At 35.2% G+C, this 25,656-nt stretch overlaps 1 protein-coding gene across 2 annotated transcripts; it reads left to right on the top strand.

Moving 5' to 3' along the window:
• The first annotated feature begins 896 nt into the window (after window positions 1-896).
• On the top strand, window positions 897-24,674 carry LOC129256369 (methylcrotonoyl-CoA carboxylase beta chain, mitochondrial-like). Of its 2 annotated transcripts, XR_010293032.1 has the most exons (14): window positions 897-1,060; window positions 4,187-4,288; window positions 7,485-7,612; window positions 8,098-8,210; window positions 10,118-10,231; window positions 11,334-11,398; window positions 11,944-12,043; window positions 13,067-13,235; window positions 13,793-13,936; window positions 14,545-14,701; window positions 15,071-15,185; window positions 19,340-19,425; window positions 20,115-20,301; window positions 20,927-24,674. XR_010293032.1 is itself a non-coding variant. In XM_064096820.1 (13 exons), exons 1-13 carry the CDS (start codon window positions 897-899, stop codon window positions 20,230-20,232), a joined length of 1,575 nt encoding a protein of 524 aa, XP_063952890.1. In that variant the 3' UTR covers window positions 20,233-20,821. The 2 variants fall into 2 exon arrangements, 1 of the variants encoding a protein (XP_063952890.1); XM_064096820.1 differs by lacking the exon at window positions 20,927-24,674 and having other exon boundaries at window positions 20,115-20,821.
• The last annotated feature ends 982 nt before the right edge of the window (window positions 24,675-25,656 follow it).

Raw genomic sequence — 25,656 nt, 5'->3', positions numbered from 1 at the left:
TCAGAATAGCGATTTGTTACAATCATAGCAGTGTCACGTCTTGGAGAGAAATAACAAAATTCATTACAAAAGTTTAATACCATTGAGGTGAATTGAAAGACAGACCATGTGGTTTTTTTTTACATTTATACTTTTAACTCTTACCATTTTATGTCTGTTATGTATCACTGTTCATAATCATGAGAGGCCTGTGGGTCAATGACTTTTTTGAGGCAATACGAGACTGGGCTGTACACTTCGCAAGTTCGCACTGAAAGATTAGAAGTTCCTCGATAGGAGTTATAATATAACAGCTTAAGGCATTGTTTTAGCTGTGACTTTCTTATTCTTCAACATTGAAAATGAGGAATAATCTCTTCTTTCTTGACTCTGAATTCTAAAAGATATATTTTTAGACTAACATGTACATACATGGAAATTTAATGGGAGAAAATACGATTCTGGTGAGAATAGAAAACTTTTCATTATATAAGCTTATTTATACATTTTGGGGATAATCCAAGAATATATGGAATAATTTTTCGTCATATTTGGCTTATTTAGGTATAAAAATACCTTATTGGGATAATCAAAGAATATGTTATAGATTCATTTATTTTTCACTTTTTATTGCTTTTGGGCTCCTTTTCCTGAATGAGAAAAAATATATATATATCAGCATCAAACTATAGATGGAGGTATAGGCATTGTGGATATAACAAGAGTTCAGTGAATTGCCCAATGACTTTGAACATCGTAGTTCTAATTTAATTTTTTCTCTCTATTTTGAAGTTCTTGCTCTATTTGTGTAAGAATGTTAAAAAAAACATGATTTGAACACTTTTAATTTGCCCCCAAATGTCTTGAAGACAATTATAACTCCTCGCTAGCACCACTAATACTTGGATGTGTTTATCATGCCATTGCAGGAGAACTATGAACAGATGAAAGGACTTGTTAATCAACTGAAATCTACAGTATCGCAGATTGCACAGGGTGGAGGAGAGAGGAGTATAGCGCGACATGTTTCACAAGGAAAGATGCTCGTCAGAGAGCGAATAACAAATCTTTTAGACCCAGGGTAAGTTTTTTAGTAGTAGTATGTATGTTTCTAGTTTTCTTGGTTAATCGCCACCCATGTTGTCTACATCCATTTTGTCTCCTTTCGCTTGATTTAACCCTAGTTCAATTACAATCAGTTCTTCTTCTAACCATCTGGTCTAATTGCCATTTAGCCCATTCACTATGTTGTCTAATTTCCAGATACGTAGGCTTTACCCATTTCATGTAACATCTACGCCAACCCCAAAACAACAATAAGTCACCGGGGAAAGTTCCCTGTAATTGTTTGTGACCAGCCACCCCCAAAACAATAAATCGCCAGGGAACAGTTCTCTGTAAATAGCCAAAATAGTAATTTGATCTTCAAAAACCAAATAATTGATTAGCTTATCTGAAAGAGCAATTCTTCTTCATAATCATATTGTTAAAATTTCAAGTGTAAGCGTTTGATAGAAAAGAAGATGAAAGAGTTATTTTGACACAAGTTTTTTCAGAGTACTTGGATGTTTCATTGAGATTGCTCAGTGTGTACATCTCATGCTTGAGTGAACCCCCAAATTAAAATCTTGTTTTCCCCTTATTGTTTTAAGCTGCCGCTTACATGTACTTCTGCATCCAATCAAGTAATTGTATGGGTTATTGACTAGCTTTGACAAGATATATATCATCTTAAAGCTTGGGATGTGAAAATCTCAAAATACTTGTTGGGCAACTTATTGATGGTTTTTTGGTGGCTGGTCAAATTTGTTCTTAAATAGTGAAATTAGCTTATCTGAAAGAGTATTTATCCTTCTTCATGCTGTTTAAATTTAAGTTGTAAAATTAATAAAAGCCAATATACACGATTTTCTTTGACATCAATTTTTCTGAACTGCTTGAAAGTTTCTTAGGCCTGTATCTCAAGCTTGAGAGAACCCCAAAATTCGAACCTTGTTTTCTTGTTTTCTCCTTATTTTTTTAAGCTGTCACTGAATACATTCTACATGGATTCAATTGATCCTTGTGTGGGTTATTTTTTAATCAATTTTGACAAGTTATATATATAGGCTATGGATGTCCTTTTTGAAGCTCAAGAGAAATCTCAAGTTTCATGTTAATAAACTAATTGTTGGTTTTGAGGTGGCAGGTCACGTCTGACGAAGTGTAAAATGAAGAAGACAAAGTGGAAATTGAATTCCCAATATAATTGTAGTGGTGATGATCAAACGCATTTCTTTATTTTACAATATTTGTTCATATATTTACTCTTTTACCACCTCTTCTTTTGGTATAAAACCACTTCTCAAGCATGGAATAGGTTGAAAATACAAGGATATGATTTCTTTTTTAATGTTTATTTGCATAAAGGTGATTGCACTATATGCCATTTTTTTAAGAAAAATCAAAAATATTATCAGGTCTGAGAAATGGCCCTAGATATGAAACAATTCAAAATTTTATTTTAACAGTTGAAAGATTATTCAATGGTCACAACTATTTTGTGTTAGTACTCAGTAGCATGTCAAATGATACTTGAGTATAATTCTTTACCCTTAACCAAAGCTTTAGTCCTGCTTTAAAGGAGAATGAAACTCTTGAAGCAAGTTAGCTTTTGTGAAAGCAGAAAAATCAAAGAATAAGATCAACAAAAGTTTGATTAAAATAGGACTAGCAATAAAAGAGTTATGAGCATTTGAATGTCGAGATCACTAATGCTATGGAGATCCTCCCATTGGCAATGCGACCAAGATCTATGATGTCACAGATGAACAACTCTCCCCTTTTGGACACTGAAAATATACCCCAAAACATCTCTTTTTGCTCATTCTAATCATATGACAAACGATTCATCAATGATATAATGTTGTGAAACCTCTGTACTTGTCCTCTCATAAAGTGAACACCTCACCTTGTGATAGACTCTATAAAAGTGAGAATATAAGTGAAATTAGTACTAAAGTAATGAGGGAGTTGTACGTGTGTGACATCACAAATCTTGGTCGCATTGCCAATAGGAGGATCTACATGGCATTAGTGATCTCGACATTCAAATGCTCATAACTTTCTTATTATTCATTCAATCTTCCTCAAACTTTCAACAATATGTTTCTTTGATTTTTCTCTTTGATATGGATTCAGCTGGTTTCAAGGGTTTCATTCTCCTTTAAAGATAAATGCCAGTCATCTCAATCTCAATCTCAAAATCATAAACCTTTGAAAATGGCCAATGAAGGGTTTGTATGTGCAGATGGAAATATGCCAAATATTCTGGAAGAAAATTGCAGAGAAATGAGCAAAATGCCTAAGAAAATGGGGAGGGGTGCTGATTCAGCCCCCCCCCCCCCTCCATGATCTCAGCCGTCGATCGCAACGAAAATTGGCATACGCATTACCCATGGCATAATCTACAAAATTAGAAGATCAAATTTTGCAAAAAAAAAATTCATTGCTAATTAGTCATGCTAATTTATGTGTAAAATAATAAAATTTGCTCTTATTCACTTAATAATGCCCCTTTAATGCTAATTTGTGGTTCACAGACTCTTTATAGGAATCTGATCAAATGTCCTTTAAAGAAATTTCAACATCACATTTATTTTCTTATGTATTTTATTGTATTAGAAATTTTTCTTATATATTTCTTTGTTTTTCGACTTTTTGTTTTTTATTGATTTTGCAGTAGGAATTGTTGGAGACTTTATTTTGACCATAAACAGGATGAAATTAATTGATTTTATTCAGTAAAAGGAAAAATATTGATTTATTTTGGTTAAAAACTGTACTTATTTGCATTAGATTTGTACACAAATTCATGTTTTTGAGCAATTTTGGGTCTGCATGCATGTAAGAAATGTTGTGTTATTTCGGTACCGCGTACCCAGGGTTTGCAATGTAGGTCTCAAAAGTTGCCTGAGACTTGAAGTAAAAAGTTAGCGAGCGACACGATAAAAAAAAATTTGCACGGTGGATTTATTACGAAAAATGTCGAGGGGGGATTTAGTACCGGGTTTTGTACTAGATCTTCGATGCTATGGTGAATTTAACCTTGATTGTAAAGACTTACTCTTTAATAAAATTTTGTTTACTGCAAGTCCTGCAACTAAAATGTATGTTAATATATTTTGAAAGCAGAAGTAAAGCTACCTCATTTCTTGTTTATCGTCAGATCTCCATTCATGGAACTTTCTCAGTTAGCTGGCCATGAGTTGTATGGTGAAGAAGAGGTACCAGCAGGCGGCATTGTTACTGGTATTGGTAGAATATCAGGGTAAGTCTAAACCTATTGATATCTTTGTATGCTAATAGGGTTCTAGAGCATACCCTTCTGGTTTACACAGTCCCAAAATGAAGTCCAAGAAAGGTCCACACTGCGTAGGTTTCACTGGCAGTCCTTGTACTTGTATCGAGAATAGTGTCCCCATTAACATCTATTCATGTCCTTCAGTACAATTATTCCAAACAAGCTAAAAGATCTTATTTATTTTGTTCTTTAAATAAGCACTTGGAGAGTAGAACTATATTCACTGTTATTATTGTCAAGTGATTTGGGCATGTTAGATAAAGAGTGCTATATAAATACTACATACCTGCCAACCATTCCGATTTTGGCGGAATTATACCGATTTTTGGACCTCCATTCCGAATTCCGAATTTTAAAACCGAAATTCCGATTTTTGGGTTACCCGGTAATCAATTTAGTGTTGAAATTATTGAAACGGCTGTATGATGCGACTAACGCACGCACGGCTGTAAGATGCGACTAACGCATAAACGACTGGAGCGCACGGCTACGCAAATACACAGTAAACGGCGCGCAAACACTACTAAGTGCGCAGTTCCATTGCAAATGCATGTGAAAATAACGAGCGTACACGCTATTCTTCGATGTTATCGTTGACTTCCGGGAAAAAATGGCGGCTGATATCGGCTCGCGAAAGTGCCAGTTTTTAGTGAGGAAATGTTTTCACAATCCACGAACATCGGAAAAACCGTGAAAATTTCACTTTTTTAGACCCCTTGTTTCCTAACTACGATGTTAAGAATCACCGATGGTGATATTTTTTATGCGAAATATGGTGATTTAGGTAAGAAGAAATCACTTTATTTGAAGTATTGCCCATGTCGCCGGATGATTTTGTAGTGTGGGAGTGAGTTAGAGAATGTGTAGTGTACATGTCTAGAGTGTGATGGTGATTTCAGTGGTATATTGCTTGTCTGCTGGGCTGCGCTGAAGTAATGGCCGCACACCGACGCAGTTACTCTAACTTTTAGATCTATCCCAACGCAATTTTAACATTGATCTGTACTTTATTTTCTCAAATAATTGTCAAATTTTCGAGGAAGAAAGGAGATTTTCAACTTTTGATCTCAATTTAGCCTTCGAAGTCAAACACCAAATCTACTTGCTTCGCTTGCCTAAACTCCCGGCGCCTGCCGAGTTGCTGCGCCTCAGCCTTCCCGTCTCGCCGGCGCACCGCAAGTGCTGTGGTGGGTGCGGGTCGGGCGCATGCAGCCGTTAGTTTCAGCTCCGTTTTTATCATGGTTGAAAATCTGCGTTCTTATACCAACAAACACTTATCCATTGTAGTTTATGATAGAACCTTGTCCTCGGTCAGTAACCCCTGTGTGGTGAAATAAGATTGTCAATGTTTGGCTTATTTCCTCTTGACTTGATGCATGATTGCATTGATGATGTAGGTTGGATAAATAGATGTTTGATTTTTTGGCACATCAATTTTTAATAAAGTAGGGCTAACTTAAATCTAAATTTATCATAAAAAATATGCCCTGGCCCAAAATTCAATTGAATTCTTGAAATAATTTTTTTTCTAATTGAAAAGAGAATCTGCATCAATCTCTTTCCACCAATAGAGGGCCTCACAAAAATATGCTTAAAATTAAAGTTTTTGAGAGTTCTGGTGAACAAGAAAAATTATTCCTTACAGATTTAGATGAAAACAAATCACACCTGAATGAAATTAGGTGGGTTTTTGTCACAAAAGTGATATTTTAAATACCTTTTCTAAATTTTTAATTGATAAATTAAGGTCGACTACATGTAGGTCATCCTCTGGTGTGGTAATGAGGGTAAATTTGCTTTAAAAGGTGTAGGGAAATGCTACTTTTACATGGTGTAAATGCAAAGAGTCCTTACCGTTGGAGCGGGCCGGACACCCGCTCGGTGCCGTCGTAGCTTTGATACTGATTTTTTATTATCAAAGGTTGGCAGGTATGATACTATAATTTATGTAAACCATATTCCAAGAGAAGGGAGACATCTTTTAATACTGGTAGCATCTAAAGCGGAACTAAGGATAGCAAGCCACTTTGAACATCATTTAATCCTACTTCTTTCATGAATTCTTTTGATATAAAGGGCTGCCATTTGTCATCATCTATAATGATTTATTGATGTCAAGAAGTATGATTAGATGAGAAATTGGCTTTTCAGTTCATTTCAACTTTATCAGAAAGATTTATGTGGTACCTTGAGATTCAACTTACATGTACTGTAGGCAGAGTTACTTATTTATCAATCCAATATTAGAGAATTCATGGATACAAAGGTCAAATGCTTTTAGAGCTTATCAGATGTGAATATGTTCTTGAATGAATTGATAAGTATTTTAGTTGATGTGTTTTGATAATTTTTTGAAATTTATCACTTCAAAATACAAACAGTTTGAATTCAGAGTCCATAAATTGTGGGCAACAATTTTCATTATTATCCAAATTGGTTTTTGTGTGATATCTTTATAAATGTTGAACAGATTAGATAATTTTTGATATAATAATAATGAAATAAAATAAGATAAATTTAATTGTATAATATGATGATACAAATAATAATAGTGATGATGATGATGAAGAAGATGATGATGATAGTGATGATGATGAGGGTGATGATGATGATAGGGATGATGATGATGAGGGTGATGATGATGATGATGAAGATGAAGATGATGATGATGATGATGATGATGATGATGATGATGATGATGATGATGATGATGATGATGATATAATAATATGAATAATAATGATGATAATAAAGTTTATATATGGTACTCGGGTAGATCACAACAAAACTATTTTGATGAATTTACCGTCTATTAGTCCGAAATTGGCCATAAAATTGCGTCCTTGAATTAATATACAGGTTAGAGTCCTGATAAAAGTGTGTGATAAAGTGTACAGAATTTTATATTTGTTTGTTTCCAAGTTTTCAACTTCCAGGGCAGTTTTTATATTTCAGGTGCTTATTCACCCTCACCATCATGATCTCTCTGATACAAATTTCTGATTTCATAAAAGAACAGATAGGTGGTGGTGTTATTTAGAGTGGAATTTAGCCTCCGAGTGTTAAAAAGGAAATCCATTCCAATTTTGATGATAAAATGCTTAGTGTGAAAGGAGAAAAGTCAGATAAACAATACAAGCATATGTCTATTTTTTTTTAACAGGACAGAGTGTATGATTGTTGCTAATGATGCTACTGTGAAAGCTGGTACCTACTACCCGATCACTGTGAAGAAACATCTCAGAGCTCAGGAAATTGCCAAGGAAAATAATTTGCCCTGCATCTATCTTGGTAAATTGATTTTCCTTTTTATTGATTGCTTGTATGTGGAAGTCAATTATTTTCATTTATCTGTAACTATGTTTATATGAAGTAGCCTTTAGACACCCCCCCCCCCATATTCCAGCCTCTGAAATACCCTTGTCTTTCTATGGCTTGATGTATTAGGTTGTAATGTCATTGTTTATGTGTGTGTATGTTTGTTTTTTGGGTTTATTTATTTATTTTTGCTTTACTTTGAATATGACATTGTATTGCCAGGAGGATATTACCTTCCCACCCCCATGAAATAAGTTTTAAAGGAAGTAATAGACCTCTAGCGACAAGCAAAAAGAAAATAATAAATTCAGAAAACTGGAATCTGTCCAATACAATCAGCTTCTTGTAACATTTTTCCCGTTCTGGTGTTCTAATGAACCAAGCGACTATACCATAATTCATGCTCACACATTCTATCTGAGCTTGTAAAACATTCAGTATTCTGTTATCTTATGCAGTGGACTCGGGTGGGGCTAATCTTCCGAGACAGGATGAAGTGTTTCCAGGGAAAGAACACTTTGGTAGAATCTTCTTTAACCAAGCCACTATGTCTGCTGCAAGAATACCACAGGTTTGTAAAGGATGTCGGTCATTTCACTCCTATATTGAAACGTCTTCACTGGCTGCCCCCTGAGGGAACATATTTTCTTCAAAATACTTCTTTTGGCCTTTCATATTGTCAGTGGAATTTCCCCCACTTACAAGAAATCTTTGATCTTTGTAGGTTTGCATGGTGGAGTTTATAATGTGGAAAAGGGAAGGAAATACAGGCAGAAAGATTGAAATTCTCGCTACCCCAAATAGGAACAAAAATCTCATAATGCGCGAGACGAGATAATTTTCACTCCGTCGGGTCGTCATCACCACTTCCGGTTTAGAGTCATGCTCGCGCGAGGTTCGCGATACTGAGTTTTCCACCACGCTGAAATCGATGCCAATCAGCGTAATATGTACAGAGTATAATACTTTTTATTAAATTTGGTCAGTTTTGATTCCATTTGAATTATAAATAAAAATAAAAAATATATTTCACGTGAGAATAATTTTTATTCATGTTTTTATTTGGTTATAAAAAAATCAAACAAATAATGAATATCTTAAAATTTAGCATTTAGCGACCGGCCTGACATCACGATCGTATTCAACTAGACACTAAATATATTCAGCATTCATTTCGTTCAATTTTTCGTCGACCACAAAATGGATAAAAATCAGTTTCGGAACTTAAGAAAATCTTAACTGACAGATGAATACCGTGCAATGGAAAGCGTCAGGCAGAATTAGTGACTTTAGCAGAAAAGGCTGTAAAACTGTTAGTGAAAGAGAGTGTTGTGATCACGAACTTTCCGAGCGAAAGCTACGTTGTGTTGTTGTGCATGACGGCACTGTTGATCTAAATGGCAAAACAGTGCGTTGGCCTTTGGACTTCCGAACAGGAAGTTGTAATACCGAAAAAGCTATCCCATAATGCAATGCACGTTACAGGGATTTTCCCGGATCTCGGCGAAATCGCTATTTGGGGTAGCGAGAATTGAAAGACGAGATAGGATGAAAAGAGGAAATTAGAAATATTCTTTCACTGGCTGGCCCTGAGGGAACATATTTTCTTCAAAATACTTCTTTTGGTCTGTCTTCAAAATACTTCTTTTGGTCTTTCTTCAAAATACTTCTTTTGGTCTTTCATATAATCTTTGATTCATAACTACGACTACACTGTACCAGCCCTCATGAAACTTAAGATCCTCAATTTCTAACCTTTTATAAGTTCCGGTTTCAAAGAAATAATGGGGGAAAGGCCTTTGCTCATGCAGGGCCGACCCTGTGGAATTTTCTTCCACAGGGTTTGAAAACCCAGACATCAGCTATTACCTTCAGGGAAACCTGAAGATGTACCCATATAATGGTACTTTTTAATGACAACCATCTATAATATATTGAAGGTTATGCTTGTGTAGTTCAAACTTGCTATATACTTTTTTTTCTCCCTCTCTGTAATATGCTCTGAAGTGCCTTGGGCGTGTAATTCAGATGGAAAGTGCGCTATACAAATTCTATTTATCATCATTATTATTTGTGTACCACAGGCCTCTAATCAGCTAGTGGTCAGTGCCACCGATGACCATGGCCATAGGTAATCCTTACTTACGTTTTAGGTATTGCCCAACTCCCCTAAAAGGGGTCAAACAGGCATTTCTATGAGGCTCTTCAAATTTAAACTTGGAAGATCCCTTTATTTATTCGAATGACAGTGATCTGATAAGAATTATCGAATCATCTAATGCAGGTAAGTTTTTTTAATAGGCGTTCCTCTTGCTATTGTCATTATTATAGATTTTATTGTATTTTTCCCTTATCCTCCTCCTAATCCATAAGGCAATCACATATAATAATTTGCCATTCTGCCTTTTCCATTTGATTTCATTGACTTTGTTGGAACATGGTTAAAAGTAAACCTTGACTGTATTTTTATTTTCACAGATTGCGATAGTTCTCGGTAGCTGTACTGCAGGTGGAGCATATGTTCCAGCCATGGCAGATGAGAGCATCATTGTCAGAAAACAGGGAACAATCTTTCTAGCTGGACCTCCTCTTGTAAGAATTCTGATTTGTTTTGTTTGGGTGAATATCATGGCCCTAGGAAGGGGGGTGCTGGGGTGAAGCACCAAGATTTTTCATTTTCAGGGGGTGCTGCGTAGAGATTTGGGGGCAATAACCTTTTTTGCTTGTCAATTTTTTTTCAAAATTTCAGCGTTTTGGAGGGGGCTTCTGACTTTCGTTTTTGTAAAAACACCTCCAGCACCCCCTATTTAAAGATCGTTCCCAGGGCCCTGGTGGTTATGTGTCGTTCATGTGTGTTTATTCTGACTGTCTATCACAATAACAATCATGGACCTGCAAAGATAAAAACAATTAAAACAAATAAAGGGTGATGAAATAGTTGGTATATAGAAATCAGCATATAGTTGGGCGGTCAGGCATTTGATAATGTTGCAAACTACTTCCTCAGTTATTAAACAACTATCATGAAATTCAGTGCACACATTGGTCATGACGTGCAAGATATTTTTTTCACATTTGTCGGAAGTTGTATTACCAAGATAATGGCATATTAAAGCAATGATTAGGTAAAAATCTTGCTCAATAACCTACTTTTTCAATTTTTGAGGGTAGCTCATGAAATTTAGCACAAACATTTGTCTTGGGGTAAAGATGGGCAAGGCATGTTTTTTCTTATGTTTTGGAAACTGTGTTGGCATGGTAATGGCATATTTCAGCAATAATATTGTAAAAATCTTCCGTGAATCAAACCGCTTCTTCAGTTTATTACCTATGCTCATGAAATATGACACACACATAGGTCTTGAGGTAAAGATGTGCAAGAAACATCCAAGTGTATTGGAAATTTGGTTGTCATGGTATGTTTTGGCCGAAATCCAAGGAAAATTTATTGCAGATCAAACTACTTCCTCAGTTTTTTGTCAGTGCTCATGAAATTCGGCACAAGTATTTGTCTTTGGATAAAGACATGAAATTCATTATCAAATGAATGGTGTTTTCCTTCATTATTTTCAAAGTCAGCACTGCAGCTATATTGAATTGTGTAATACAGGCAAGACTGCCAGAGGGATTCCACTTGTTGATAGTGATAATTGTGATTTGTTATTTGTATTATTCCTCTTTCCTGGATGTGTAGGTGCATGCTGCAACAGGCGAGATGGTATCCGCTGAAGATCTAGGGGGAGCCGATCTCCATTGCAGGTGAGATACCGGGCCCCTACTTACAAAAGGTTAAAATAATAATAATTCATAAAGCGCTTAATACAAGTGTCTCTAAGCGCTGCATACTATTACCCGGCTTTGGCACGGCTATCCTGATCGGACGATGGAGCATTCAAGGAAGTCCTTGTTACCGGGAACCCATTTACTACACCTGGGTCGAGAGTGGCAAATGTCAATAAATACCTGGCGGGCTGAAGGTGCAGGCGCACCCCATAAAATTTTGAAATACCTCATTTGGGAGAGATGACATTTACTTTTCTTTTTTTTTTTTTTGGTTGTTAAGATTTTTAGGAGACAAAATCAAAATGTCCCTCATTCTGGAGTGATGACTTTTTTTTGCTTATCAAATTTTTGACGAATAGGATCTGTGCCTGAACCTAAGCCACAAAATTAAAACCTTCCATATGAGATTTAAACCACCTTTGTGAATTCCACCCAATTTATTTAATAGAAGTACTTCTCATTCATGCTGATTGCTGATGTGATTTGTTACTACATGATATGAATCCCTGTTTTTCAACCAGGTCATCAGGTGTTACAGACCATTACGCCAATGATGAGAATCATGCACTCTATCTTGCCAGGAGAGCTGTGGCAAATTTGAACAGAAAAAAAGAAGTCAATGTGAGTAAACGAGTGAATATTGCAAACTTCCTACGCGATCAATCTGTATATTTGCTTAAATGGCCACTGCAACCCAAGTTTCAATTTGATTCCCATTGATTTTCAGCACTGAAACTAATTTTTGTTTATTAAATATCCAAATATGCTTCATTGATTTTTAAATAAGTTTTGAAAGAGAAATTTTTCAATTTGCTAAGCTCTGCCCCTTAAGAAGTAATCTCAGATCTCATTCCTACAATGACTTCATCTGTCAATCATTGTCAGTGTCACTAACATTTTACAACCGGCAATGGTATGTAACTTCCCTAATTTCAGTACATGCTTATAATAGAATTCAATGCTTTCATACAATGCTTCTACATTGCTTTCTTCTTGCTGGCTAAAGCTTGTCTAATATTGCACTTTTTATGTTGAGACTGGGGTAGTAAGCTTTGGCAAAGATTCATAGCACTGTTTCTTCGTTAGGTCATTATCAATTGGTTGGTGATGCAGGAATGAGATCTACTAGAGTTATGATTAGTTTTTAGCCTTAACCAAATGACCTTTGTTAAACCTGCTGACTTAATCTTTTTAATTAAAATTTCGCCTGCCCCCCCCCCCCAAAAAAAAAAAAAAATCTTACAAATTTTTCTCATAAATGACACAGTCAGATAGAGTTTGTCTGTTCTTTTTGGTATAATTGCATTGTAGCCAGTGTATGGGTGAAATTGAGTTTTCTATTTTCTGATTATCTATGTATATAGGACTTTTAATGTCATAATTAGAAAGACGTGACCAGGGGAGCGTTTCACGGAAGGACCTTTCGGACATTTAATCCAACTAGTCCCATTTCATCTGACAGTTACTATAGTAACAGTGCTTCTAAGCCAATCAGAATCAAGGAAAGTTGTAGATCTGACAACTTTTTGAATGAAGATTGTGATGAAACACTCCCCATGGCTCGAACCTCGAAACTCTGCATCAATCAGATGCATGCCACAATGCCCGGTCATGAATACAAGTCTTATTGCATCCTCATTGCAGATACCAGTGTTGAAGCCTAAGGAGCCCCTGTACTCCGCAGATGAATTGTATGGCATTGCATCGGTGGATTTCAGTAAGGTTTACGACATCAGGGAAGTGATTGCAAGAATTGTAGATGAGAGTGTCTTTGATGAGTTTAAGCAGCAGTATGGAGACACCATAGTGACAGGTATTGATTATTCCAAATGCATGTTGTAAGAAAAGATGTCCTTCGATGATAGAGCATCTAAGCTTCACTCAAGCAAATAGAATTGAATATAAAAATTCATTGATTTAATTTACTAACAGGGCCCTGTAAAACAAAGGTTTAAGTAGCAATTTTTTTTGTGTGTGTGCTAAATGAAATGGCTTATCAAGAGTATCGTTGCATGCGCATTTGATCTTCGACTTTATTTCACATATTTCACATAATTATGAACATAATACAAAAACAATATAACATCAGAAGAATTCACATGGTGTACAAATCAGACATGGCTCTGTAGACTGACAAGGATAAGGATTGTTCTTTCAAATTAGCAATCAACCGCTAACCGTTGTGTTATGGGCACAGGAAAACTTTTATAAAGCAATGTATCAAAGGCCATGAATCAGTGTTTACTTTACAATATGACTGATTTGTTCAAATAATTGATCGCTGGAGTTTGAGCTCCTCACTTTGTTTTCACTTGAAAAATCTATGAAACTGAAGAAAAAAATAATTCTTTGAATTGTTTCATTTGTCAGGTTTTGCTCACATCCACGGCTACCCTGTTGGTATTCTTGGTAATAATGGAGTTCTGTATTCATCAAGTGCCCTCAAAGCAACGCATTTCATTGAGCTGTGCTGTCAGAGAAAGATCCCTCTTCTCTTCCTCCAAAATATCACAGGTAAGCCAATCTGCTGATTTGTAGGTTATGCCCCTCCCCCACCAAAAAATAAACTAAAACTTGATACTTGCTCCTCAATAATCCTTGCTATGAGTCCTTCCCTTGAAAAATGGTTGGTAGATGTATAGTTGAAGCTATCCCTTATTAATTGTCTAATTTTCTAAGCATCATATCTGCATAAATTTTCTTATAAGGCAGATCCTATGCTCAGATTGACAACTCTAGTCCCATGTACGTAAATATTGACGACCAGTGTATAGAACAATTTACAATAATAATAATAATATAGAGTATTTCTAGCGCCAAGTCCACATTGATTATGTGCTCAAGGCACTGTGAAAAGGAAATAAGAGAAAAATTACATGGAGCAGGAAGGGACAAGGATAAAAGAAGCACAGTCATGACAATGAAAGGAAACTGCTGGAAGGTATAATTTTAAACAAATGGGTTTTTAGAGCAATTTACAATGTACTCATTGCAATTTACAATGTACTCATTTGCACCTTCGTTTAAGACCTGACCACCCATGTACACTTATTGTATGGCAAAATATTCTCACTCATTGCATATAAACGAGAAGACTTCTACAACTGATTTGTTCCTATCAGGTTTTATGGTTGGCAGAGAAGCAGAAGCCGGGGGTATAGCTAAGAACGGAGCTAAGATGGTTACAGCGGTAGCTTGTGCTAAGGTGCCTAAGATCACAGTCATTGTTGGGGGCTCCTTTGGGGCAGGAAACTATGGCATGTGCGGCAGAGCTTACAGGTAAACAGTAGACGTGAATTAAATTCATTTTATTTCAGTTTTCATTAGGATACAAATTACATAATATCACAAAGATGAAATGGGCATGGATACATAATAAAGAGAATGCAAATACAAATGTGTGGAAAGTTTATTCCTATAGAAGTATTTTTTTCATAAATCTAAAGAGATAGCCAAGTTATGTTGACACTAACAGATATAAAGTCATTTACGATTATGAACAGAATATGTAAAACTGTGAATTTCATATTCTTCCTGAATTCATTTTTTGTTTCCATTTTCCGTATTGCGGAAAACTGGGCACTCTAGCTTTGAAGCTCCTAGAAGCCTATATTTCTATTAAATATTTCATTTTTTTTTTTTTTGTAGTCCACGTTTCCTGTACATGTGGCCTAATGCTAGGATCTCAGTGATGGGAGGTAAACAAGCTGCCCTTGTTTTGTCTCAAGTCATGGCTGCACAGAGGAAGAGAGAAGGTTTAGAGGTAAGTCCATTCAACTCAGTTCATCCAAACCACTCTCATAGTCATTTGATATAGCACCTCCTTTTGGTGCTGCATGCACACTCATCCATGTTTGGGCCACTAAAACAATAATAACGTTCATTGTCAACATAGGCTTGTGAATTAACCACTTTTTTCTGAGACATACAAGATGGCACAGGCCAAGCATAAGAATTGAAAAATTAAAGAAATATTTGATATATATACTTAATCCATGGCACAGAGATAAATACAGATTAATTAGTAGAACAAGCAGTGAGAGACTAGAAAATTGTGGTATGTAAATGGGATTTGTAAATCACTTTGAAGGAGAAGCACTGATTAGTTTGTGGTACACTACACTAGGGCCGTCTGCACCATCCCGAGTTTTCAAATTAGCGCGCTATTTCTGATCCGGCAAATTATCCCGATCTGAAAAATCTCGAGATTGTTTGCAATGGAGACGCAATTATCGCGCTAGTTCGCAGGATTAATCTCGAGATTGCAATCCGAAGTCAACTCGGATTTATTTGCAAAATAGCGCGCTATTTTACGAATTATCCCGCTAATTCGTAGGTGCAGACGCACTCGAGATTGGACTCGGGGTAATTTATTCATGACGTCAGTCCATAATGGAATTCGCGTTCCACTTCCGCCTTGGTCAAAACATAAACACTCCGCGATCGTAACGAACACGTGCACTTTATACACGCGAATAGACCTTATCGCAAATAGCGTTCATCGTTTCCCCAATCAGCATTGTGTCCCACCAGTGAATGGATTTTGGGAGAGAGCAGACCGATGGGGGAAGGCACTCATTATCGATGATGGTCACAGTCAATAACAACACTGACAGCAGTGTCGTCTTATTTATTTATTAATTCATTGCAACCATGACAGTTGGATTATTGACAATGCAAAGTAGTACAATTAAATACACAATTAAATATGACAGAAATATTAAAAAACTGGTGAGAAATATGTAACAATATATACACTGTACATTAATACCAAAACAAACGGGAAAATAACCAGCATTAAAAGGAAAACGGAATATGAAGAATAAGCAGGGAATGAAAACAAGAATATCTTTTCAAAGTTGAAAAAATACTCACAAGAACCAGGGGGGGGGCAAAAACCTGAACCACATTTCTTTATAAATGGTCAAACCAGATCATTCAGAATAAATTAGGATAGTTAATAGGTAATTCGGATGGGAAGGAGGAAGAGATGGGGAGAAAGTAATAAGGAATATCATAGAAAGAAAAAAGAAAGAAGAAGAAGAAGAAAAAGAAGATGAATATTTCAAATTTCAAATTTATTCATTTCACTTCCATCAATTGTACATACATGAATTGTATACCATATATAAACATAAATATTTGTATACGTTGCAAAAAAAAGAAAATAATGATACATATGTTGTGAAAAAAAAACAAAAAAAAACACAAACAAACACTTAGACAATTTGGGCAACACATTGTAGGTTTTAAATAAGTATACTATTTTTCAATAGAAATTAAATTTAGATGGAAATGGAGGGACCCACTAAAAAGCAATGCTTGTACAATGTGGGCCCCTCAAGAAAATGGATGACACAACAAATAACAAAATAACAAAATAGCAAAATATAAATACAGATAATCAAATGAGAAAAAAAATCAATAACTGAGAGGGAAATACTCACAAAATAAATACAAAGTTATCAAAAATATACAGTTAGATAATGGACAAAACAACCCGTCCTAAAAATATCCACCCTTCCCCACCCCACCCCCCCCCCCCAGAAAAAGAGAAGGAAAAAAAAAAAAAAAAAAAAAAAGGGGAGAATGCCCTGAGAAGATGGATGGTTGTTGTTGTATGTAGATAGAACACATGCCGTCGTGGACTCAAGCAAACTGGATTCAATGATGTGTATAAAAGGAGAAAAAGTATATAAAATAACCTGGAAAGAATATAATGCACGAAAAATGTGATTGATGCCGTAAACAAATAACCGGTAGGAAGGCGGATAAGCGGACAGGAGAGGAGAAAATAGAGGAGAGGATAGACACAATAATGTATGAGGTTCAATAATGAGCACATCGGAGAAGGACTTGTGTCAGATTTTTTTTTAATAAAAAAAGGATAATAATTATTTTATGTTTTAATTGTAGTCTTTAAAGTAATAATGATGACTTGACAGAGATGATGAATTAAAACTTAATTTGGGAGTATATTATAAGGTTTTAATAGAGATAATTTGAATTTAGTCTTAAAAGAGTTCAAAGATGTTGCATTTGTTATATCATTATGAAGTGAGTTCCATAACTTCGGTCCATCATATATAAATGTGTTCTGAGCCCGCAAAGTTCTTAAAAGTGGTAAATGAAATTCACCCATGAAGGAGAACCAGAAGAAGAAAAAGAAGAAGAGAAAAAAAGGAAGTTGAAAAAAGAAAGTAGAAAGAGGAGGGGTAGTATGAAAAAGGGTAAGGGGTCAAAAAGGAGGAGGAAGGAGGAAAGAAAGAAAGAAAAGAAGGAGAGACAGAGAGAGAAGAGGAGGAAAAGGGGAAGGGAGCATAAAGAATGAACCTGGAAGATATTACACATTGTATCACTTTCAAGTATACAGACTTAACATGATAGCAAATTTGGGAATACGCAATATTTAAATATAAAAATGTATGTACAACATCAAGAGACTACTCGATCCTTTCAACTGGGTAATCAAACAAACTCATTGTCTAATGCGCTAGAGACTATTCTTGTTATTGAAGGTTGTACAGACACCAGGGGATAAAACTCTGTTTGTACCTCTTTGTTTTACACGTTGGCAGGGGAAATTGTTTTCTGTTCCTAAAATCATACTTATACTCTTTCTTTGATGGAAGGAGGTTATTTAAGATATGATCTGACTTTTGCAATTGGAGGAATTTCTTTTCACACATGATTTTCCTGCGGTCGGATAACAATTCTAAGTTTAATTCTTTGAGTGCCTCAGTATACGATAATTGTGGGTTGATTATAGGTCCATGATTATACGCATTGCTCGTTTTTGTACAGATTCCAGTAATTGTGATTTGTTCGTTTGTTAACCCCCTTTGCAAAATGTGAGCAAATAGCATTTCTTTCCTCCTCTCTCTCTGTCGTTGCCTCCTCCGCCATGACACTAAAACCATCATATTTAACAAAGAATACATCACTTCTTCACTCGCTGAGCTGAGAGGATTGTTGCATAACACCGGTCAAATTCAGCGAAAGTGCTAGAAAAGGAGTACATTGATTGCATATCGCGGGAAGTTATTCAAAAGCGCGCGCCGTTGAAACTCCAAGATCCGAAAGTGCGCATGCTCGGAATATCGGGCCTGTTGCCTCGCTAGAGCAGGAATCGCTCTTCTTGCGATGGTGGAGACGGGGTTTCTTTAATCTCGAGATTAATCGCGAAGAGCGCCGATCGGGCTAAAATCTTGAGATTGTGCAAACTCGGGATGGTGCAGCACCGCCTACTGTGGTCGACTAATCTCTCAGGATTAAGACGTAGGAGTGACATAATGATAAGGTGCAACTAGAGCTCATGTCACATGTATTATGAAATGCACAAAATTAATACTATGTTAAAGTATATTTCTTAATCCAAAAATGTTTCTGTCTGATTAGTTGAAAAGTTATTGATGTAATAAATTGCATATTTGCCCATTCAGACTTTGATTGATGACATATGTCTTATTCCTTAATTTAATATATTCGTAGGATTTCAATTAGCATTACTACTTTTAAAACGTGTTTCAACAAATAAAGATTCCAGTTAAATTCCTACATTGAATTTAGACGGGTCTTTTGGAAGAGTCAATTATTCAATTTCACTTCTCATCAAAATTAACAAATTCAACTGAAATATTAAAAATTTTGTATCAAATGAAATGATATCAATTCATCTAATAAATTATCAAGTTATGATCATTGAAGATTTATAATTTATTTAATTAAATCAAAGGCTATTGTCTTGTCTTAAATTTGATATATCATTTGGTTGATGTCACATTTAATGTTTCATTCGATAAAGCATCAAGCTTGAAATTTTGCAAACATACATACTCATACTACGGGGTATAGCAATGCATAGAGAACAATTTTCAAGCTTGTTCTTTACCATTTCTTTTGTTGTTGTTTTTATAGCTTAGTAAAGAAGAGGAGGAAGCAATTATGGCTCCAATCTTAGAGAAGTATGAGAAGGAAGGAAGCCCCTACTATTCAAGTGCGAGGTAACTATATCTTTATTGCCCGTATTCTGAAGTCTAGTTTACCTTGGACCATGGTCCATCTTTGTGCTAAAACTTGTATGGAAAGCCAAAGTTTCTCAATTTTGTTTACATGTATGATTCTTACAAGTTTTTGATGTTCTTTCCTCATACTTTGATGGTGAAAAAACTACTTTAGTTATTATTTCCAGACAGTGAAGAATGATTTGAGTGTCTAATTAGCTGATTAATTTAACCTGTATTGTTAGCACATTAATTATAATAATATTAATCCTCTTTTATATAGCACTTAATACATCGGAACGGCGTCTCTAAGCGCTTTACAGATATATTATTACCCCAGTCATTGGATCCTGGCATGCCTGCATACAATGTATGCACCTCCACTCCCTGGGGAGCATTCAAAACAAGATTTCCATGACTAAATTGCATTGCTTCTCATTTGGCTGTCCATAGTTCAACTATCAAAAAGAATTATAATTTTGAATCATCTGTCCATCCATCCTCTTTCTGTACTCAGATTGTTTGAATGATAAAGGTCAAACTTGCTTCCTGTATGCATATGGGAGGGATATATAATTAGTTGGTTTATGTGTAAAAATATAAATCTAACAATAACTTCTCTTTCAGAGAAACAGATGTAAAATTGCGTCCTCTAAAAATGCATTTTTTTTTCAATCTTCTTTGTTCAGGTTATGGGATGATGGTGTCATAGATCCAGCTGATACGAGGAAGGTCCTGGCCCTGAGTCTTAGTGCTGCACTCAATGCTAAAGTACCAGAAACGCCATTTGGTGTATTCAGAATGTAGATCCTCATTTATATTATCAATACCACATGGGAAAGATCTTCTTGGGGTTTTTTTTTTTTTTATTCCAGTGTAAGTAAGAGTTTCTTCTCTCTTTCTATGTTTTACAATCGGGGGTGGCTTATTTTGTATGAATATGTTTAATACAAAGTGGTGAAACGATAAGTAATCATGTGATAGTAAGTTCAAAACAGTGTAACTGTATCAAGAGCGGAATTCTAGAATTGCAAGTTGGTCTTTACCCATTTTGGCTAATTTTCTGTCTGGTCTCTTACCTCATTGTCTAATCCTAGTTCATCTGTGACCAGTTCGTCTACTAGAGAACAATTTGGACAAATTCTCATTTAGCCCATTAACCATTTTCTATAATTTTCAGCTCCACTGTACACATTTCATCTGATATCCACTTGGTTCTAAAAATCATTTAGGCTATATGGTTGGATTAATTGTTTATTAAACAAATGCTCATTTGACAAACAAAAAGTAGTAAGTACAGGAAGAGAATAAGATAGAGTGGACGTAAACCAAGTGTAGTGACCAAATGGCAATTAAACCAAATTGAAAGTAGACCAAATGGGTTTAGCCCATGTGGTAGTAGATAATTTGATAAGTAGACCAACTGCTTGCAAACCAAAAGAAGATAATATCTTCCTTTAAGATGGTTTAAAGAGGAAACCAATTTTTCTCCCATTTGAAGTGATGTACACTGTATAGTGCGCATGAGGCCCGAGTTCATCATGTTGGAGTATCGGATTCCAATCAACGAAATGCCATCTAAATCCAGAATTGATTACTGTGACTCTACCTGAGCTTTACATGGTGATGGATCAATATCGAATGCCTCGTATTCTGTTGTCATTTTTGTTACTGGCTGTTTAGTAATGGTTTCCTGATGTAACAACTTGTCATTACATCACATCAAGTAAGCAACAACATGTGAACTTTATAACTAGAATAGCAGGGTGATCCAAAATAATCCTTATTTTCAAGTTGAGCATGTTAACTTCCAAATTGCATGTGAAGAGTGTGCATCACTAAAGTGCAATGAAATTGAATTATATTTGCAAATTTGGAACAAATAGCACTGCAGCATATATATATTTTTGTATATATGATTAGACATGTTCATGTTTTCATGTTATAAGGAGCTGTCACTGTGATGATTTATTAGCCTCCTTTTGGGGGAGCAAAACTAAGTGATCCTCCTCATACGTCCAGCTTCCATTATTCTCCGTCGGATAAAAAGAAGTTTTGCAAATCCTTTGAAACTGTGGTTGATTTTTCATGGGAGATCAACATGTGTTTGTTTGGATGGTGAAGATCAACTACAGATTTCAATTTATTTTTGACCAGATTAGTCTAGTACATGTGGTATTAGGCTATCTGAGAAGCAGAGCAACTACTTGTAGCCAAGTTTAATATAAAAAAAATTCACATAAATGTGATCACATAAGTGAATAGAAATGTTAGAAATATTAGAAATGTTGACATTTCAGCATGAGAAAGTAAACAGTGCTGCTGTTACATTGCGTTGCACGATTAAGGTGAGACCACCAAGAGCTTTACATTTGTTTCATGAAATGAAAGTAATCCATATTTGTATGTCATATTCATGTTGATTTTTTTTTTTGTAATTTAATACATGCGAGCAAGTTGTAACCTTGTTATGATATCACACATACGCGTTAATCCTGAGAGATCGGTCGACCACAGTGTACTGTACACCATGCATCAATCACACTGTCTCTCTTTTAAAGTGATTACAGGGTGCTACATAAGCACTTGCCCGATTGCCCGGGGCAAGTAAAAGTTAGAGTCCGGCAAGTGTTTTGAAGTAAAGACCAAAACTACTTGCCCGAATTGGGCAAGCAAAATTCTCACAGTAGAATGACCAAAATTAGGGTAGATATGATATGATATTGACACTAATTATGGTCATGGCAGGCAAGATAAAATAAGGTAGATCAGTTCATGTCAAAAGAGAGAAAAAGGTCAATGGTTTATAAACCCACAAAACTTTCTTTGGAAGAGGTAAAACTTCTTTTTTCAAGAATTTTTTCAGGCAAGTGAAAAAGATTTTTGGGAAAGTATATTCCCACTATTTGAAAATTTACTTGCCCAACTGGGCAAGTGCTTCTAAAAAGTTATGTAACACCCTGGATTACAAACCACATTTAAACATGACAGTTTTCCACTTGAAGTTCCACTGATCAATCTCAATTCTTCCAGTGCTTGAGATTCACACTTCTTTCATTGTTCAATTATGACTTTTGGCCCATGCTATCTTGAATGTCTTTGGAAAAAGTGGTCGACCCACAAGCCTCTCATAATAATGAATGTTATATTGGTAATGCATGTATTATGAAACATACAAATTTGGATCTCTTTCATACTGTCTTTAAATGTAATTCCAGCTATGGTATCTTAAAATGAGAAAGGAAAAAAATCCAATAAAAAACATTCTTCCTAGTGTTTGTATTTATAACTTTACGGTATATCACATGGTCATGGTAGATGTAATTGCTGAGAAATTAGCAATATAAACATGACATTCCTGTATGGTTCTTTTTTTTTTCAAGCAATAATAATGCATGTATTCACATTTGCTTTCAATCTTTGTTGCCAATCTAAGTGTGCTCGCTTTTCAGAATAGATTAATCGATTTTTTCACAAAGTTTATTTTGCGTAACTTTACTAGTTCAAGGTCTACGGTGATATTGTAACAATGGAGCCAACGTTTAAAGACTTATCATGAAATTAATGCTTGCTGCAGCCTATTGACATTGATACATCCATTTTGATTAATTTCATTTGTACCAAGATTATGTTAAAAATGTAAAATGTTAATGTATTCAGATGTTGTTTATTTCAATTGTAAATATTATTGGATTAATAAACCATTGCTGCATCTAATTGGATCTTGCTTTTAAGTAGCATAAATCATATCTCATTGCTGAGATACAAGACAAAAAAACTGCAGAATCACAGCACTGATGGTATTGAAGTTAGAAGGTGTGTAATCTCCATGAAATAGCTCATTCTTAAGATATTAATCTCCCAACCATTTGATGGATCAAATTCAAACTTTAGCTATAGATTCATATGGAACTAGCGATGATATGATTACATTTCATATCTGGGAATGTTTCACAAAGATTCAAGTGTGACGTTAATAAAGTGATGCCTATTAAAGTTCCAATGCAGATCTAACCCATAACCTCATTCATTAAAGGGGAATCCAACCCAAATAAAAACTTATTTTAATAAGAAAGAGAAAAATCAGAAAAGTTGATAGGTTAAAGTTTGAACAATATTGGACAAACAACAAGAAAGTTATGAATTTTTAAAAGTTGTAAATATTGGTAATCACTATACCCATGGAGACTTCAAATTGGCCGCATATGGGGTGTCATAGTGATGTAAGGCAAGGACTACTCTTCCATGTACTCCAATACATATTATGGCTAAAATGTCATTTTTCCCAAAAGTTTTATTTCAAATTATATTTTTCTTTCATGAGGACATAAAACAATATACTACCTGGGTTATATTTAGATTACTGCCCCAGGGGAATGGGTACTTAGGAGAAAACCACAAATCCCTGATAATAAAGTACATGGCCTATGGAAAAGTTGTCCTTGCCCCTTGTCATCATTTACTTACCCAGTTGCCAATTTGAAATCTACATACTATTAGTGATCTCAATTTTAAAGCAGCTATAACTTTCTTATTGCTTGTCCGATTTCTTTCAAACTTTCACCATTCTATTTAATTTATTTTTCTCCTTCCCAACACAACATTTTATGGCCAAGGCTGGATTCCCCTTTAATGAATGGGATCTGAACAATGCAGTGATAGATCAATAATAATAATATTAACGGTAGCCACTTCAGTTCCAAAAACTGCTCTCCCAGCCTCCCCTGCTATTATTATTATAATTATATGTATACCACATGCAACTGGGAATTTTAGTGTGATTTTTTTTTTAGTCATACCCCCCGTCACAGGTTATGCTGGCCATTGATTATCTAGGTAGTTCCACAATCATTAGAGTGGACACAGTGCCCAAGCATTTAACTCTTTGCACACTGAATTAATTTTGGGGAGATAATAATGACAAATGTTTCCATGTTATTTTCATTAATTCAAGATTTCCATACTGCGCAATTGATACTTTTTATTATTGTATAGATGTTATCCAAGAACTATTGCCTTTTGTTAGCTTATCTAATGTGAAGGTAGGGGAGAAAATTGATTATTAGTACGATTTCGGAATTTAATTGTACAAATGTGCAAGATTGCAACATCAGTGTGCAAAGGGTTTAAGGAACTGTGGTCATCCAAATAACATTATGACCTGGGTTCTGTAACACATAGGGTAGTGATTTAATTGTACGCTTGATTTTCATGATTACTTATACATTGTAGTCAATGCAGTCAATCATAAAAAAAAAAACTTCCACGATGATAGCTAAGCTTTGTGTTATCTAATGTGAAGGTAGGGGAGAAAATTGATTATTAGTACGATTTCGGAATTTAATTGTACAAATGTGCAAGATTGCAACATCATTGTGCAAAGGGTTTAAGGAACTGTGGTCATCCAAATAACATTATGACCTGGGTTCTGTAACACATAGGGTAGTGATTTAATTGTACGCTTGATTTTCATGATTACTTATACATTGTAGTCAATGCAGTCAATCGTAAAAAAAAAAACTTCCACGATGATAGCTAAGCTTTGTGTTATGGGCCAATGAAGTTAGTGGAGTCATCTTTTATTATAAATACAATGGAACGTCTACCTCTCTTAATTGATCGTATCCGCTAGATAAGCATATTTCTGAGGTTTGACCTTGGCATTGTTACCTGTATTGTGTATGGTGATGCAGTCCAACCTTTATAGAAAGACCTATTGTCTATACTGATCACAAGTTTGGATTACTTTGAATGATTTTCCACATTGAAACATGAATATGGAAACCTCTCCATAAAGACCACTAGCTTATGATACTTTTTTTGTCTTCCTTGGATGGTCTTTATATACAGGTTTCAATGTAAATGTATGATGATTTTTTTTACCTTTGATGATTGAGATTTACAAATTTCATTCTGGTTAATATTTAAACGATAATACCAATGGATTTCATCAAAAGGAAGAAAGGAATCATATAACAAATATATTTGTGTAAGTGAAAGCAATTATATTATAAAGGGGGATCATCAACCTCTCTTAATTGATTGTATCTGTTAGATGAACATATTTATGAGGTTTGACTTTGGCATTGTTACCTGTATTGTGTATGGTGATACAGTCCAACCTGATTTAGCAACCACCTTTATAGAAAGACCAATTGTCTATACTGATCACAAGTTTGGATTCCTTTGAATGATTTTCACCATTGAAGCATGAATGTGGGAACCTCTCCA

This window comes from Lytechinus pictus, chromosome 3, assembly GCF_037042905.1.
Source record: "Lytechinus pictus isolate F3 Inbred chromosome 3, Lp3.0, whole genome shotgun sequence".
Taxonomy (NCBI): Eukaryota; Metazoa; Echinodermata; class Echinoidea; order Temnopleuroida; family Toxopneustidae; genus Lytechinus; species Lytechinus pictus.
Note: the sequence above shows the minus strand (reverse complement) of the source record. Positions and strands in the feature narration are given on the sequence as shown.

Excerpts from the sequence above, each read along its gene's own strand:
- LOC129256369 (XM_064096820.1), top strand. The coding sequence starts at position 897 with ATGCCATTGCAGGAGAACTATGAACAGATGAAAGGACTTGTTAATCAA. Across the intron at positions 12,044-13,066 it reads ACAGAAAAAAAGAAGTCAAT|ATACCAGTGTTGAAGCCTAA; the intron begins GTGAGTAAACGA and ends TCCTCATTGCAG. Across the intron at positions 13,937-14,544 it reads CTTCCTCCAAAATATCACAG|GTTTTATGGTTGGCAGAGAA; the intron begins GTAAGCCAATCT and ends TGTTCCTATCAG.